A 16363-nucleotide genomic window follows, 5' to 3' on the forward strand; every position below is an offset into this window, starting at 1 on the left:
GGATAGATGGGTATCAACCTGTATCTGTGCATTCTTGTGATATTATAACAGTGAGCTGGGGTCTTTAGGCTGTAATTTGTACCCACTTTCCATTTCCATTGGATTCATAATGAAGTCTTTGTCCTTGGATGACATTTTTTGAGGCATCAGGAGAGGGAAAAAATAGTATGATGATTAGCACAAAGTGATGTTGGATACCAGAAGGAAAATCGAGATGATCTGTATGAGTGGGACCGGGCAAATGTGACTTTGGCGAGTATGGAGAGACAGGAAGCTGGTAATACTTGGGCACCTCGAGGCAGAGATCCCATGGGAGGAAGGCACTTTGCTGTCATCTCCAAATATTTATCTGTGTTTGAAAAGTGCATTACTGTAATTGCATTATTTGGGACTGTCAGTTGTCATACAAACCTTAAAGTAGCTAGGTTTCTCATGGTTATCTTTTTTTTTATCAGGGTGAGTATTTTAGCCTGGTCTAAGACAGTGGTGCTCAGTGGTGGGGCAGTACTGCTTCCAGGGAGGCATTTGGGAAATGTGTGGGGGAGCTGCTGGTGTTTAGTGGGGTGGGCAGGGATCTAGACATCTTGCAGTGCCTCGGATAGTTCTGCCCCCTTGAACGATTGTCCTGTGCCCTCGATTTCAGAATGTCCCATCAGAAATTCACATAGCTGAAAACCCGCTTACCCAGCCCAGAACTTAAGTGTTTTATGTATCAACAGAAAGTATGTTTTCCGTGGTTTTAAGATACACTGAATTTTCTGGGAATGCAACTGCTCTGTTGCAATAACTGTAGCTATTGCATTTGTGGTGGCTTAACTTATAAGCTCAAGAGTCAGACTCTTTTATTTTATCTACTGTAGATTTGAGCATTTACATAGTAAAATGCCATTATTCGTTATAAATTAGTTTCTTTTTATTTCTTTTTTTAATGTTACACTTAGGGTATTATATTGATTAAAACTCTCGTGTCTGTATTATCCATTTATTTTCAGCATAGTAAAGGGAGTATTACAAAATATTTGCTACAGAAAGGCAGCATAGGGGCTGATGAGGGAGAAAACCACGGTCTGAACAAGGACCTTTTGTGTCATCCCAGGTGTTCTGAAGGATTTACATCCTGGAGTCTTACATAGCTCATGGTGTAAGTTACACAAATGAACCACTTCTGAAAGACAAAGTGTTCCACCTCCTTTCTCTATATAACACTGGTATGAAGGAAATTTGTGGATCATTAGGGATATAATCATAATAAATGTTTTTACTATTCTGTTCAGTCTAACTTGACTGTGGATAATTTATTTTACTTTTAGAAAAAAGGTTAAGTACGTTCTTGCATTTAAAGATAGGACAGGGACTTTGTTCTTGAAATTCTTGTGCACAGTCTTGTGTCTTAAAGATGGTGAAGTCGTCTGTGATCAGTGAATTCACAGAGCTTCCACAATGCTTCACAGAGAATTATTTTTGTTTTATTAGAGATTATGACCACTTACGACTACATTGAAATAGTGTTTTCTGAACAGTAGGTGGATATTCGTTAGATGAAGGAAAAAATAACAGGGTTATAGGTAAAAGAGAGGCTGACCTAATTATCACAGTGTCAATTAAATAAAAAATACAAAGCACAGGGTATTGCACAATAGTTTAATGAGAAGTGTTATACCAATATGTATTATGCTGTCTCACAGTTTTAATATATTTGAACTACCATAAATAACATATGAATCAAGCATGGGTGTAAAATCTGCTTTATTTAAAACTTCCCAGGAAAGGCCGTTGTTCTGCAACGGTTAGCTTGTGGGTTAAATAGGTCCTTTTTGGCATCGCACCCTTAATGGGCTGTAAATGAAGCCACTGAAGCCCAGAGGTCTGACTATATGTGATCTTCCAGCTATTTCTGCTGCCTAGTAGTGGGCCAGTATCTAGAAATAGGACTCTGTTTTTTTTTTCCCCCTTATAAAAAGGGCCGTAATTGGGTCAGAACTTTTATTTTCATTTAAAAGAAGAAAAGTCATGAGATTGGAGTTAGTTGACATTTCCCAGGGCTGTAGGTGGATTAGAAGATAGATTTTATTTTCAGACTTTTGAGTCTTTTGATTTCCTCGGGCTTTGATTACGTGCAAAGATACATTTAAAGTCTCCCTTAGAAAATAGTGTTGGTCAGAGTTTGAAGTACTAAATATTTTAGTTGAATTTAGGAATTTTGTTAGCAGTTAATGGATTTTTTGGATAAAATACAGTTTTTATTGCTAAAAAGGACACACTAGTTCATAACAATAGGAAGAAGGAAGAATGATTTATGACTCTAAGTATTGGAATGGTTTTGACTTTGTATTTACCAAAGCAAGTTACTTAGGTAAGGACATTAGTCTTGGTTAAAGCTTTTTAGCACATGGAAGTAGGCTTGTCCACTGTTTTACTGTTATAAAATATACGTTTTAAAAAATGTGCTATGAACCTTGCTTGCATCAGTGTGATAATTAGGAAGGTGGACTGGAATATGATATGTCAATGTGAATTGGTCTGTGTTACTGTACAACCAGGTATTGAATAATGTATACATTTTACTCTAAGTTACTTTTGAGCAACAATCACTGGCATTCATCAGTGTTTTTTTTTTTTTTAACTTTTTTTTTTTTTTTTTTTTTTTTTTGCGGTACGCGGGCTTCTCACTGTTGTGGCCTCTCCCATTGTGGAGCACAGGCTCCGGACGCGCAGGCTCAGCGGCCATGGCTCACGGGCCCAGCCGCTCCGCGGCATGTGGGATCCTCCCGGATCGGGGCACGAACCCGTGTCCCCTGCATCGGCAGGCAGACTCTCAACCACTGCGCCACCAGGGAAGCCCCCATCAGTGTTTTATAATTTAGTTGCAGATTACTGATTATGACTGCCCTTCAAACATGCACAGATCTCCACCAATTGTGAAAATCATCTTTTATTTATAATTTTTCCACCTCATTCCTTTTTGTTTCATTTCTAAACTTGAAGAGAGGCCTATAATTGCTGCCTTCCGTTGTCCTCCTCCCACTGATTCCTGATGCCCAAACCATCTGATTTCCATGCACTCCCTGGGATGATAGGTAATTGTAAGCCATGCTGCCAGATCTTCCTCCTTCCTGAACCTGGACTAGGCCTTGGAGTCCTACACACAGCACCCCAGGCCGCTGCTGCCAGTTGATCGGAATTGGCACATGAGATGAAATCTGTTTATCATTTCTGCACATGGTACCTTGGTTCATTTCTTCCATTCCATTCCATTCCTTCTTTGTCTCTAATGATGTTCTTCTTTCTCTCCTCTCCTTCATCTGATGAATTCTTAAGGCCTATTCCTAGCCTTCTACTCTTTTCTCTTTATACATTTTATTTTTTTCCAAGAGAATTCACTGAGCTGAGATCTGTAACAGTCATTCCCAAATCAGCATTTCCAGCCAAGTCTCAAATCAAATCTGAATTTCAGGTTCAAATATCTAATTGCGTACAATTCCATGTGGTGATTCTACCATTACTTTCAATTGAATGTGTCTGAAACTGAACTCATTATCTTTCTTCCCCAAACAGCCTCTCCTTCTTTCCTTAATTGACCATCATGGGTATTAGTTTTCTGGCATCTGGGTGCACCTTTGACTTCTTTCTCTTTCATCTCTCGGTCAGTAACAGATGACCAGTTTTTCCCATGAAAGCCCGTGCATCTTAGACTCCATCTTTATGGCCAGTATCCTCATCACCTTATGCCCGTGTCTCTCAAACTTGAGCAAGCATCTGAAATCTGGTGGGCTTGTTAGCACACAGATTGCTGGGCCCCTCCCCCCAGGGTTTCTGATGTATAGTTCTGGGGTGAGTCTGAAACATTTGCATTTCTAACAAGTTCCAAGTGATGCTGCTGGGGGATGGGGGGTGGGGGGGTGGGCAGAGAAAATGAGGCTGTACTTTGAGAACCACTCATTGCTTTACGCTTTCCCCATCCAGTTAATCTGCATATCTTTGCCAGATTAGACTTCTTGTAATGCCCCATTTCACTGCATTATTTTCTTTTTTTTTTAACATCTTTATTGGAGTATAATTGCTTTACAATGGTGTGTTAGTTTATGCTTTACAACAAAGTGAATCAGTTATACATGAGTTCCCGTATCTCTTCCCTCTTGCGTCTCCCTTCCTCCCACCCTCCCCATTCCACCCCTCTAAGGCGGTCAGAAACCACCGAGCTGATCTCCCTTTGCCATGTGGCTGCTTCCCACTAGCTATCCATCCCACGCTTGGTAGTGTATATATGTCCATGCCACTCCCCCACCCCGTCACAGCCTCCCCCTCCCCCTCCCCATATCCCCAAGTCCATTCTCTAGCAGGTCTGCGTCCTTATTCCTGTCTTACCCCTAGGTTCCTCATGACCTTTTTTTTTTCTTAGATTCCATATATATGTGTTAGCATATGGTATTTGTTTTCCTCTTTCTGACTTACTTCACTCTATGACAGACTCTAGGTCCATCCACCTCACTACAAATAACTCAATTTCGTTTCTTTTTATGGCTGAGTAATATTCCATTGTATATATGTGCCACATCTTCTTTACCCATTCATCTGTTGATGGACACTTAGGTTGCTTCCATGTCCTGGCTATTGTAAATAGAGCTGCAGTGATCCTTTTTGACCCACCTCCTAGAGAAATGGAAATAAAAACAAAAATAAACAAATGGGACCTAATGAAACTTAAAAGCTTTTGCACAGCAAAGGAAACCATAAACAAGACGAAAAGACAACCCTCAGAATGGGAGAAAATATTTGCAAATGAAGCAACTGATGAAGGATTAATTTCCAAAATTTACATTCAGCTCAATAACAAAAAAACAAACAACCCAATCCAAAAATGGGCAGAAGACCTAAATAGACATTTCTCCAAAGAAGATACACAGATTGCCAACAAACACATGAAAGAATGCTCAACATAATTAATCATTAGAGAAATGCAAATCAAAACTGCAGTGAGGTATCATCTCACACCCGTCAGAATGGCCATCATCAAAAAATCTACAAACAATAAATGCTGGAGAGGGTGTGGAGAAAAGGGAATCCTCTTGCACTGTCGGTGGGAACGTAAATGGATACAGCCACTATGGAGAACAGTATGGAGCGTCCTTAAAAAACTACAAATAGAACTACCATACGACCTAGCAATCCCACTACTGGGCATATACCCTGAGAAAACCATAATTCAAAAAGAGTGATGTACCAAAATGTTCATTATTTTCATTTTTAAACAACTGTCCATGGTGCCCTATTTCTTAATATTTCTTACCCAAACCCCGGCCTAGTTTTCAAGCCTCCTCACAATTGAGCATAATTTACCCTTCAATTTTTTTTTTCTTACAAACAAGCTTTGTTTGGTTTCCTTTCCATCTGTCTAACGTACGTCCTTGCTTGTGTCCTTCCTCCTTCATGAAATACTCCATGACTACAGCCCGCCTTTGTAAGTGTCATTAATACTAAACCCTCAAAGTACAATTTTAATAACTCAGACTCTTATCTCCTTAATGGTAGGGACCATATGTCTCCGTCTCTTATAAAGCCTAGCATAGGATTAAGTCAATGTGGATTTACTACCTAGTGAATTGATTGATTTCCCTAGTTTGTGTATTCATTGAGGTCACTTGATTTGGGAGAAAATAATTAAACAAACAAAAATAACTTCATATAGTTGACCATAGAGTAGAAACCTGAGCTTAAGCATTAAAATAAACCTTATAGCCAGTACAGTAAGCTTATAATGAATACCCATCCTTCTCTCCTTTATAAAAAATATACTGTTGGTAGTGGTGGCTCAATTTTCTGTACAGGAGGGTCCACAGGAACAGAAACCTGGTGGTGGTTGGTGGTGGCGGCAGTGGCATGGAGAGTTGGGGAGAAGGTGCTTATTTGTCTTGAATTTCTTTTTTGAATGGCAGTCCACATTTTTCACTTAGATTATATGCGATTTTGCAGAGTGTGTGCTATGTTTTTTGTAAATCGTCCCTAAGCTACCCAAAAAGTTGGTGACTCATTTCACCTAATGACTGATGTTTGACTCCACAGATCAAACGATTAACACATTTTTATTGAACATCTGCTGTATGCCTAGAAGAGCCTGCACAATATTCCTCCCTCTCCCACCCTGTCCTTCCTTCCCTCTTTATTTTTGCTTTGTCTGTAAAGCCTAGAGGATGTTTTTGTTAGTTTGCAGGGTATTTGACAGACAGTTTTTCCAAATGAGTGGAGTGTCACTTCAGAGGAACAATTGGCATTATATGTTGTCAACGATAGGCCCTTTTATTCTTTCACCTTCATGTTATCGGGCTTTTAGGGGAAGTGCAGGCTCAAGCATGAATTCAGTCCCATTTAACACTGCTGTGTAAGGGGACGGCTGTTGGAGATTTTCTAGTTTGGGTTCTCATTTTATAGAGGAGACAGCTTCAGCCTAAAGCAATGATGTGTTTTTGAGCAAAATCACAAAAACGAATTGTGGCAAAACCAGGGCTAGATGGGAACCGCCTTTATTTCCAGCTTGGTCCTCTTTGAATGTCATGAGTCTTTATGGAGAAGCCTTTGAATGCAGCCACACTCAGGACTGTTGGAAAGAAAGAAACAGGTTTGGGTGGTTTTGGTACTTCATTTGGGGTTGGAGATTTAACGCTGTTGAATTGATAGTTTTATCTCCAGTGAACAAAATACATCCATTTGTGAAACAAACAAAAAAATTAAGCTATGCATCAAAAAGCAATATCCAGAGGTAATTATTATTTTTTAATTTAAATTATAGATCTTATTTTCCTAGAGGCTTTGTGAGGTCTTGCAACTATATTATTCAGGATATTAAGACATGAAATACTAGGTGTATCTGATTCTCAATACTGGTTTTATGAATTGTCTACTTAAAAATGTGGGAACTGTAGAATATGAGTGATGAGCTTGTCTGTTGCTATACAGCATCTGCAGTCTGGTATTGATCTTTGTTTTCACATAGAATGTATTGTGGAGCTGGTTTCCACGAGTGCTTGTTGTGAAGCAAACAATCAAATGGACATTATTTGCATATTATGCCATTCAAATTAGACATTTATGAAGGTATATAAATCCTGATGGAGCAATAATACTACAAAATAAGCCATTAACCTGATACAGTTAATGTTTAGGTTGCCAAACTGTAACACGGTGCCTTCTCATTTGATATTTATGGTTTTGAAACTGCCGTTAAGGATTTTCATTCCAACATTGTCGTTAGCTTTAATGTATAAGTGGCCTCAGTTACCCTGCCAGGTATCTAGACAAATGGCATTTTTTTGAAGGCAGTCTTAGGGTACATTATCCTTAAGGTGATAGTAAATGTTATTGTCAGCTGAATATCATCATACTTAACACACTCTGTGTGTGTGTTTAACTCAGGTTTGTCTGCTCACTAGATGGTGCCACAAATGGATAATGGCAAACTGTTACATGTTTCTTTCTGACCCCTGAGATTTATTCTAGCCATCTTTTGACTCTTCTAATCAAACTCTGTACCTCTTATAAGATAAGGAGCAAGACAAGATTTATCCTGCAACCCACATGCTGTGAGTTATTTACTTCTGATAAACTGTGTGTTGTATTTCATTGATTGCATGGATGCTTCCATTATTATTTTTTAAACAATCAGTGCTTTTTTTGTATTAATGAATTTATTGAAATTATAAGATTAATGGATATTTCTGTGGAGCTGAAAATTTAATTTGGCTGTATCTTACGGTATAAGCTTTGGCTCAGCTATCTCAATCCTGGCAGAGTCCAGTGTTTATTTAAAATCTGCTGCTTGTGCTATGCAATTACATACATTTATTTTCTTCTGAGAGTAGATTTTCATAGTTCTCTTTGGTGTTTTTAAACTAGCTAGCATATGAAAATAATAGGGCTTATAAAATTGGACATGGTATGTATCAGTAAATGGTAAAACCAGAAAGAAATGGAATAAAGGAAAAATCCCAAAGGACCTGACATTTTTCTAATAGGCAAGCCATAATTTTTATTAAGTAACTTGCGGAGATTGTTTCAGAAATACTGTAATTGGGGAGGGAATTATACTGTAAGGATTATGCTAGGAAAATGAAAGAAAGGGAAAGTCATAGCGGAAAAAGTTACAAAGGAAATTGGTATGTCCCTTGAGGTCCAGGGAATCTGTGTAAGTCTCCAATCATGGTTGTATTTTCAGTCTTTGTTTTTTTCATAGATGATGAGCCATTCATAAAGTCATTTCGTCTTTCGGAGTCATTTCTGTCCACCATTCAAGGAACTGTCTTAAATATAGTGTCCCATCTTCTCCACCCCTTCCCTCTCTACCCCTCGTTTAACCAGTTTCTGAAAACAGAATTAGGACACTGTCATGTAACATAGAACACAGGTGAGGTGTAATAAATGTATGCTACACTTCCTCTGAGAATTAAGACCATGGTATTCACAGTTCCTAAGAATACTAAGAATCATGTAGTATAAGGTTAGGAGTTTTTTATTTGATCCTGAAATTAGAAATTAGAGATTCTTAGAATTTCTTGAGAATTTAACTTAAAAATTTAGAATGTGGCTAAGGGGAGCAAAAGATTGCTAGGCAGTCAGTAAAGCTGCCTTTGGACTAACCAAAACATTTGTTTAGAATGTTGTTTACTAAAAACGAACAAAAATTTGAGCTGCTTTTAATACAAATATTTCTTATTTTCAATAGTAGTTTCAAATAAAGGGTTTAGGGCCGACTTGCTCTAACCAGGCCATTGTAATGCTTGATTTTTTTCTCACGTGTTTTATGGTTAGTGTTGTATCACCTATAACTAACTGACAAAATGCCAGTCTTTGTGTTCATTGAGAAAAAAAAATCGCTTCTGAGAACATTTTAGCAAGTACAGAGTACAAGTGTGTGAAGAAAGCATCCTTTTGTCTTAATACATTTTAAAAGGGAAGTGTGTACGTTATGTGAAAGTTTTAGAACCCTACTTACTGAGCCGGAACTTGTTTTGCAGGTTTCCATGGCCAGTCTGATTTATATGACTTGAAAGTTTCTCATTTTTACTTTTTCTCATTTCACAAACTCTGCCAGTCCTCAAAGATCTACGGGAAACTCACTGTGCTAATAGGCAAAGTTGGCCTTTCTGTGCTTCTTTTAAAGTAGTCCATCCTGAAACACTGACCTTTTAGTTTAATAACAGTTTTATTTGAGAGAATGTTCAGATCCTGAAGCTGAAAAGAGTGTTTTCAGAAAAGCCATTTTGAATATTGGTCTCCAAATGGTATATCTTTTTCCCTTATGCACTTTGGACCAGGCCTATCAGAAGAAATATGTTGTTGCTTTCTGTATTCTATTGATTGAAAAACAAATAACTTGAAACTTAGATTTGCTCAAAACCCATTACCACGCTGGTTTATTTTCCTGCCTGGGCTTTGAATTGCTATTTTAGATTTTAAACTCTTTATGCTTGGTCATGTTTTATCTTTTGTTATTTTAAATTCTCCATTATAGCTAAGGTAATTACTTTTTCAGCTGTGACCTTGGACGTGAGACCCAAAAGTTTTGTGTGTTTGTGTGTGTGTATTTCTTTTCCAGAAATAGCTAGGGCATTAGAGAGACAGCTATGCTTTAGTCCCTTGACTGACCAGAAGTGATGTGAGCTAGCCGGTCCCTTGGGCATGTCTTCTTCAGTGGCTTCTGGAGCTTCCCTGACCTTTGCATCTCTTGTGCTTCCTCTTCCCATCTTTCTCCCTCCTCTCTTGGCCTCCCTAGGTGATACCACCATTATCTCCATCTATCAGTATTTACCGCCTCACCCCACGGCAGGTGCCTTGGCAGGCATGAGAGGCAGGAGTGTATATAGAGAAGGAAGACAAGCCTTGAAGCTGCGTTTCCTTCTCTGCAGTCTCTCTTGCATGGCTGCCTTCCCAGCCACCCAGCTGGTCGCCATGTGGTAATGGAGTCCTTACCGTTCCCTTCCAGGTTTATCACATCATCATGAAAAGCTCACTGCTGATTTTGGCTCTTCCCCTGGTAGCAAGCCCTTATGTAAGAGGCATACAGTGCACTACTAAGATATGTTGTATCAGCTCACTTAGAAAACGGATCTCACTGCTTCATGCTTAGACCTGGTATACCAAGGTCTTACCGAAGCCTAGTTTTAATTGAGTGAAATTCAGTTGAATTGTGATTGAGAATTTGATTGAATTTTGCATGAGAAAAATTTTGCTGCAATAATTTGAAGCAATCGGGAATTTGTGTGATTTTACACATGGTCTGACTGTGTGTTGATCCTAACTGGTATGTACACCTCAGAGTATAGTTTGATCAGGTAGTACTAATTGGGTGAAATATTTGTCTCAGTTTTTGCTACTAATAGAGCTACCCGCTGTGAACAACTTGAAAAAATGTGTCACGTTGTTTTGCTTGTTTATAAGAAGGAGATGAAAATGTGAAAATCATCACCTTATAGAGTGCATAGCTGAGAACTTCATAGCCAGCTGACACCTATGTAACCTACCCAGTTTTGTTCTTGGATGAGGAAATCAAAAGTCAGATAGGTTAACTGATTTATCTAAAGTCTAGCTAATAGAAAAACAAAGACTATCCATATCCAGACTCCTTGCTGAGCTCTTACTGTCTGTAATTTCTCTAGTGGGATTTGTATTATTTTGAACGTTTAATGCTGAAAAAAAAAAGTCTTAAGATTTGCCTGAATCAAACAATTCCCTGTTCTAGTTTTAATTCATTAATTTTGTGTGACCACTAATCTACTTCCTTTGTCTACAGATTTGCCCTTTCTAGACATTTCATATCAGTGGGCACATACAATATGTGACCTTTTGTGTCTGGCTTCTTTCACTTAGCACAATGTTTTCAAGATTCATCCATGTTGTAGCATGTATTAGTACTTCATAACTATTTATGGCTGAATAATATCACACTGAATGGATATACTACATTTTGTTTATCCCTTCATCAGTTGATTAGCATTTAGGTTGTCTCCACTGTTGGGATATTGTGAATAATGCTGTGATAATATTCATGTACAAGTTTCTGTGTAGACATATTTTCAGTTCTCTTGGATGTATACAGTACGTAACAGTGGAATTGCTGGATAATTTGGTAACTATGTTCAGCATTTTGAGAAACTGCGTCACTATTTTTATAGTGACTGCATCATTTTACATTCCCACTAGCAATGCATGAAGGTTTCAATTTCTCCACATTCTCACCAGCACTTGTTATTGTCCTTTGGATTATAGTGGGTTTGAATTGGTAAGTCATTGTGGTTTTGGTTTGCATTTCCCTAATGATGAATGCTGTTGAGTGACTTTTCATGCAGTTATTGGCCATTTGAATATCTTCTTTAGGGAAATGCCTATTTATGTCCTTTGCCCATTTTTAATTTTGTTGTCATTTTATTGTTCTGTTCAGTTGTTCTGTTGTAAGAATTCTTTGTATATTCCGGATACAAGCCACTTGTCAGCTATATGATTTGCCAGTATTTTCTCCCATTCTGTGGGTTGTCTTTTCACCTTCTTGATAATGTCCTTTGATGATGTTGTTTTCTGATAGTCCACAAATAAGAGAAGACATCCTTAGACCTTTCATATATCTTCTTTGTTATTGCCCAGTGTCAGCTAAATTTTAAAGTTTTTGCATATCTTGTTGTAATTAATTTTTTGCATATTCCGTAAGGCAAGGTGCTTATAATGCAAGATTATCAAATAAAATGTCATTGAAGAGCAGAGAGTACTGTCTAGTTTCCATCTAGTAGGCTCAACCAGTTGAAATACTTGTTAGGTCCTGTGTGTATTCCTAGATCTTAAGTGTTTCTGGTGCTTTCTTGGTCATAATTTTGGGTAGTGGGTTTTGGGTACTGAAGAGGAAAGAGTCCTTGCTTATTTCTTATGGAAAGCTCTTAAAGAGTATGTAAAATTTGTCTATTTTATTTGCTATCATAGCTGTAAGAATCTTACAAAACATATTGTACAAAATCTTCTAATTGGAAAGACCAGATGTTTCAGATCAAGTCATTAGTTATTTAGAAAGCTCCAGCCGTGTTCTCAGCACTGTTCTGTCTCTCCAATTGTTGGCACTTGAATTTGAATGACGTTTTCCAAAAAATATGGGTTTAAATATGAGTCATAAATTCCCTTTTTTGTAAATCATGGAAAAATGAATGTAACTACAAATGATTTTCTTTCTCTAATAAGTGATTTTTTAAAATGTTTAATTATCAAAGTAGGAATGTTTTGGTGTCATTTTCCTCTCTGAAGTCCCTTCCTTACACCCTCTCCTCCCCCTCTATGCAGTTGTCAGACTTTAGTGGTAGGACATCATTTTAAAGAATTTGTACTTAATGGCTCAGTCCCACTGGGCAGTAAGCAGCTCCTTGAGTTTATTATAACTTCTGGCAGGTGTGGAGATTTCTAGGTCACCAGGGAACTCTTGATTAAATTACTCCTGAAGTGCACTAATTGGTCTTTTCCATCCTGCTTAGGTGGTTCCAAGGAGACACTGACCAGCTGGCAAAACTTTGCCTATTAAGATCTAGTCTCAGCTTTGTCTTCCTGAGTATTCTCATGCTTTTGTTTAAAGAAGTCACTTATTTTATCTCCTTCCCCTCTTTATTGATTTTAGTTTCTGATGAAGAGTTGAAAAGAAGAGTGGCTGAGGAGCTGGCACTGGAGGAGGCCAAGAAAGAATCTGAAAATCAGAAACGGTGAGCTTCATGGTGTTTGAGACAGATTTTGGCAGACTTGTCATAGTTATGAAATATTTTTGGAGAGGAATGATTATAATAAGACTCATCATTTGTATTTGGCTGAACATGTATGAACGTGGCTGTTTTTGGTTTTGGATTGTGCTTGTTAAAGCCCTAGGTTATCCCCTTCCCAAACTCAATTGTAAATGACCATTTTATTTCTTGTGTATTTCTTAGTTGCATGAATAATTGAGCCCTGTTTTTTCAATATGTGAGAAGTAGTTCTTGAGGATTCTCCTGGCACTTCTCAGGCTAGGTTCTTTTAATGAATATAATTTATGATTGAAAATTACATCGTCTACTATGGGTATTAAGGTTAACAATATTGTAGCTAATAATGAATGTTATATGTTATAGATAGTACCCGTGTTAATAAGTAGCACTGATTAGTAGTATGCTCACTTAAAAAAGTCAAAGATGTTACAGATAAGTGTAAGGTTGAAAAAACAAAATCCTCTGTAATTTCATCCTACAGAGATAACCACTCTTGAACATTTCATTCCTCTAGATTTTTTTGTATACATCTATATTATTGTTGTCATTATTACTACTTCTAACAACAGCTGCTAAAAGAATGTTCACTGAAATGTTTTTGTAATAGAAAACTGGAAGCAATCCAGATGCCCATCATGGAGGGCTGCATGAGTGAATTATGGTACATGGAATTTTATTACAGTGGAATATTAGACAGTCAAGTAGATCTTATGTGCTGATTCAAAAAGATGTTGAAAGGCTGTAAACTGAAAAGAAAGCAATATTCAAAACAAAATAGTTAATTTTTTTTGGTAAAAGTACTACTTTTTAAAGACTTAAAGTATATACTTACTCATAGAAATATGTGGATACATTTTAATCCAAGATAGAGTCAAGTGCTTCCCATCTGTGCTATTTCTGAAATTTCCGTATAGCACAAAGCATTATTATTATATGATTATGCAAATATCTTTCACATGCACAATGACTACTACCAGTAGATGGTTTGTAAGATTGTGTGTGTGTGTGTGTGTGTGTGTGTTTTGGGCTGCTTCACTAGTTTGCTTGAGAGAGCTAATGTAAGGAATATTTGAATTGGAGTCTCATCTTCACTTGGCTATAGGGGCTTCAGTGTATAATTTAACCTCTTTGGGCCTTAAATATTTCATCTCTAAAGTGAGGGTTTATGAAATGTTCTCTAACATTTCTTCTCTTTGACGAAGTGCTAAATAAGCTAGGTCCGATTTGCCTGAAACGTGTAGAACAGGACATGAGTTTTACTGTACATTAAGACCACCATTTTTCTCAGGAAAGAGAGAAGGCTCATGGCTTAGGGTTTTAAAAATCAAGATGTAGTTAGTACTGCTAAAAGTGTCTACGCATATTTCAATAGTTTCCCACGCAGCACTTCATAATTATTTAATTGGGGTTAGGTTGATGGAGTATATAATTAGATAGTGAAGTTAAAATATTCAAAAAAACTAAGACCATTTTCATTAAGAAGCAGAGAAAATCAATGTGTTATGGTAGAATTCCTTGTCTTTGAAATTTTATTACTTTTAATTGAATTTTATTTTAATAAGGAGTTTTTGGTTAGACCTTCATATTTACTTTGCTTATTATATTTCACATAGGAATTTTTTGTCTTCCTTTCTTCCCCTATGGTACAGGCTTTTGTTACAGTAATTCTCACTGTGGTGGGTTTTTTTTTTCCCCCCTCCATGACTTAGCTCCCATTTGTTCTCCTGTTCTATGAAAGGTAAAGGGCAGATGAGATGGATACAAGGTGCCAGTGAGGGCTGATTTCATCTCTCATGTGGACTGGGGTTGGCAGCCTAGCTGTAACCTGGGACAAATGACTACTGATAAAGAATTTATTTTCTGTCACTTTTAAGGGGAGCAGAGGGTGGTACAGCCTTTTTTTATTGTTTTCTCTTTAAAAAAAATGTTTTGTTTGAAGCCTTCTTCATGCAAACTTCCAGCTGTCAAATCTTGGCAAAAAGTGTGTGTTTATCTGTATGATAGTTCTTAGAAGAATCAATAGCTATGTTTTTTCTTTTTTCAACCAGAGAAGAAACTTCAGAAAAAGCATTAAAAAGGTTTTCTGTGCCGTCTTTTAAAAGCAACTTTTTGGAGAAACAAAGCATTTATAGATAATTGTATCTGTTGCCTTAATTGAGTAGAGCCTTGGAAGCAGTTTTAGAAGATGGTTCCTTGTGTCCTGGACTGTCAGTGGTATATGCCTGGCTTTCCAAGTCTTCTCTTTTCACCCCAGATGTACCCATAACTGTAGTTGAGTTCCTAAGCCCTTAAGATTGGGGCATAGGCACATGAAAGTGTAAGGGATCCAACGTATGCAGAAAGGACTTTGGAAATTATTTCCATTGTGATATTTTTCTTTATAGGATAGTTACAATTTTTAACCTTTTTATTATGGACACTTTAAAACACCTTCAGAAACAGAAGGGTACAGTGAATCCCCATGACACTGTTACAACAATTCTTGTTTCATCTGTACCCCATTCACTCCACCTATATGGTGAATGGTAAAGGAGAGGCACCAACATTTTTAATAGGTTGGTGAATTTCATGGCAGGGAAATACTCTGAAATATTTTCTGTCAGGCTAGCTTAATAAGGACCTTGTTTCAGTTAGGTTTTTTTGGTTGAAAGACTGGAACTTAACTCTGGCCGACTTGGGAAGCAAGGAAATTTTTAGAAGAATATTAGATAGTTGAAAGGACTCAAAAGGAAGACTAGAGAACCACTAGGTAGGGAAGAACTGGGTAGTACTTAAAACTTTACACAGTGAGGAAGAAGTAATTCTCCAGGATGACGGTTCCATGATAAAGGGGAAAGGATGGTGGGTGGCTGAATTTCATTGAATTGAAGATGCCATCGATTTCTAAGAAGCATTGTATTTGACGTACCACTAAGAAAAAAATTGCTGCAGATAATAACCCAGTAGTTTATATCTTAGAATTTTTTTTATTGAAAGAGCTCATTAAGACTGACTTTGAATTTCTAAAAACCTATCACTTGTATGTTCATAAAAAGGAAAATGTAAGTGAAATAAATAGGTTAAGGCATGTCAGCTAGGGGAGATTTTGGTTTCCAGGGGACACATGAAAATGTCTGGAGACGTTTTTTGGCTGTCACAACTAGTTAGGTCTTACTGGCATCTAGTGGGTAGAGGCCAGGGATACTGCTAAACATTCTGTAATGCACAGGATACCCCCCACCCCCAAAAAAAGACAAACCTTACAAAAAAACAAAGGATTATCTGGGCCAGAAGGTCAGTAGTGCTGATAGTAAGAAACCCAAGGTTAAGGGACTCAAAACCTGTTCATGTTGGTTCTAATTCTTCTAAATTGTTCTGTGACTCAGGGTCTTGATGTGTTTGTTTTTCCACACGGTATCATATTCTGTGCCATCAAAACCTTGATGACACAGCATTCTGCTGTTGTACCTGGGATTTTTCCAGATTGCTGACTGGAAAAAGTTTTGCAAATTTTGATGCTTATGTGCAGGCTATGCCAACTATTCAGGATCAGGCTGGCAGACTGCAAGTGTGAGGTGCTTTCAGGCATGTGGAAACGTGGGCAGATAGGGTCCTAGAACTGTATTTTG

General features: G+C 37.6%; 1 protein-coding gene across 1 annotated transcript in view; it reads left to right on the plus strand.

Moving 5' to 3' along the window:
- The window catches only part of CHCHD3 (coiled-coil-helix-coiled-coil-helix domain containing 3), a 287860-nt gene that overhangs the window by 45138 nt on the left and 226359 nt on the right, over positions 1-16363 (plus strand). Inside the window, exon 3 of the mRNA XM_060155965.1 lies at positions 12638-12719. Coding sequence (XP_060011948.1) covers positions 12638-12719 — 82 coding nt within the window. The remainder of the gene's footprint in view (positions 1-12637; positions 12720-16363) is intronic.

The sequence above is a fragment of the Lagenorhynchus albirostris genome, chromosome 8, assembly GCF_949774975.1.
Source record: "Lagenorhynchus albirostris chromosome 8, mLagAlb1.1, whole genome shotgun sequence".
Taxonomy (NCBI): Eukaryota; Metazoa; Chordata; class Mammalia; order Artiodactyla; family Delphinidae; genus Lagenorhynchus; species Lagenorhynchus albirostris.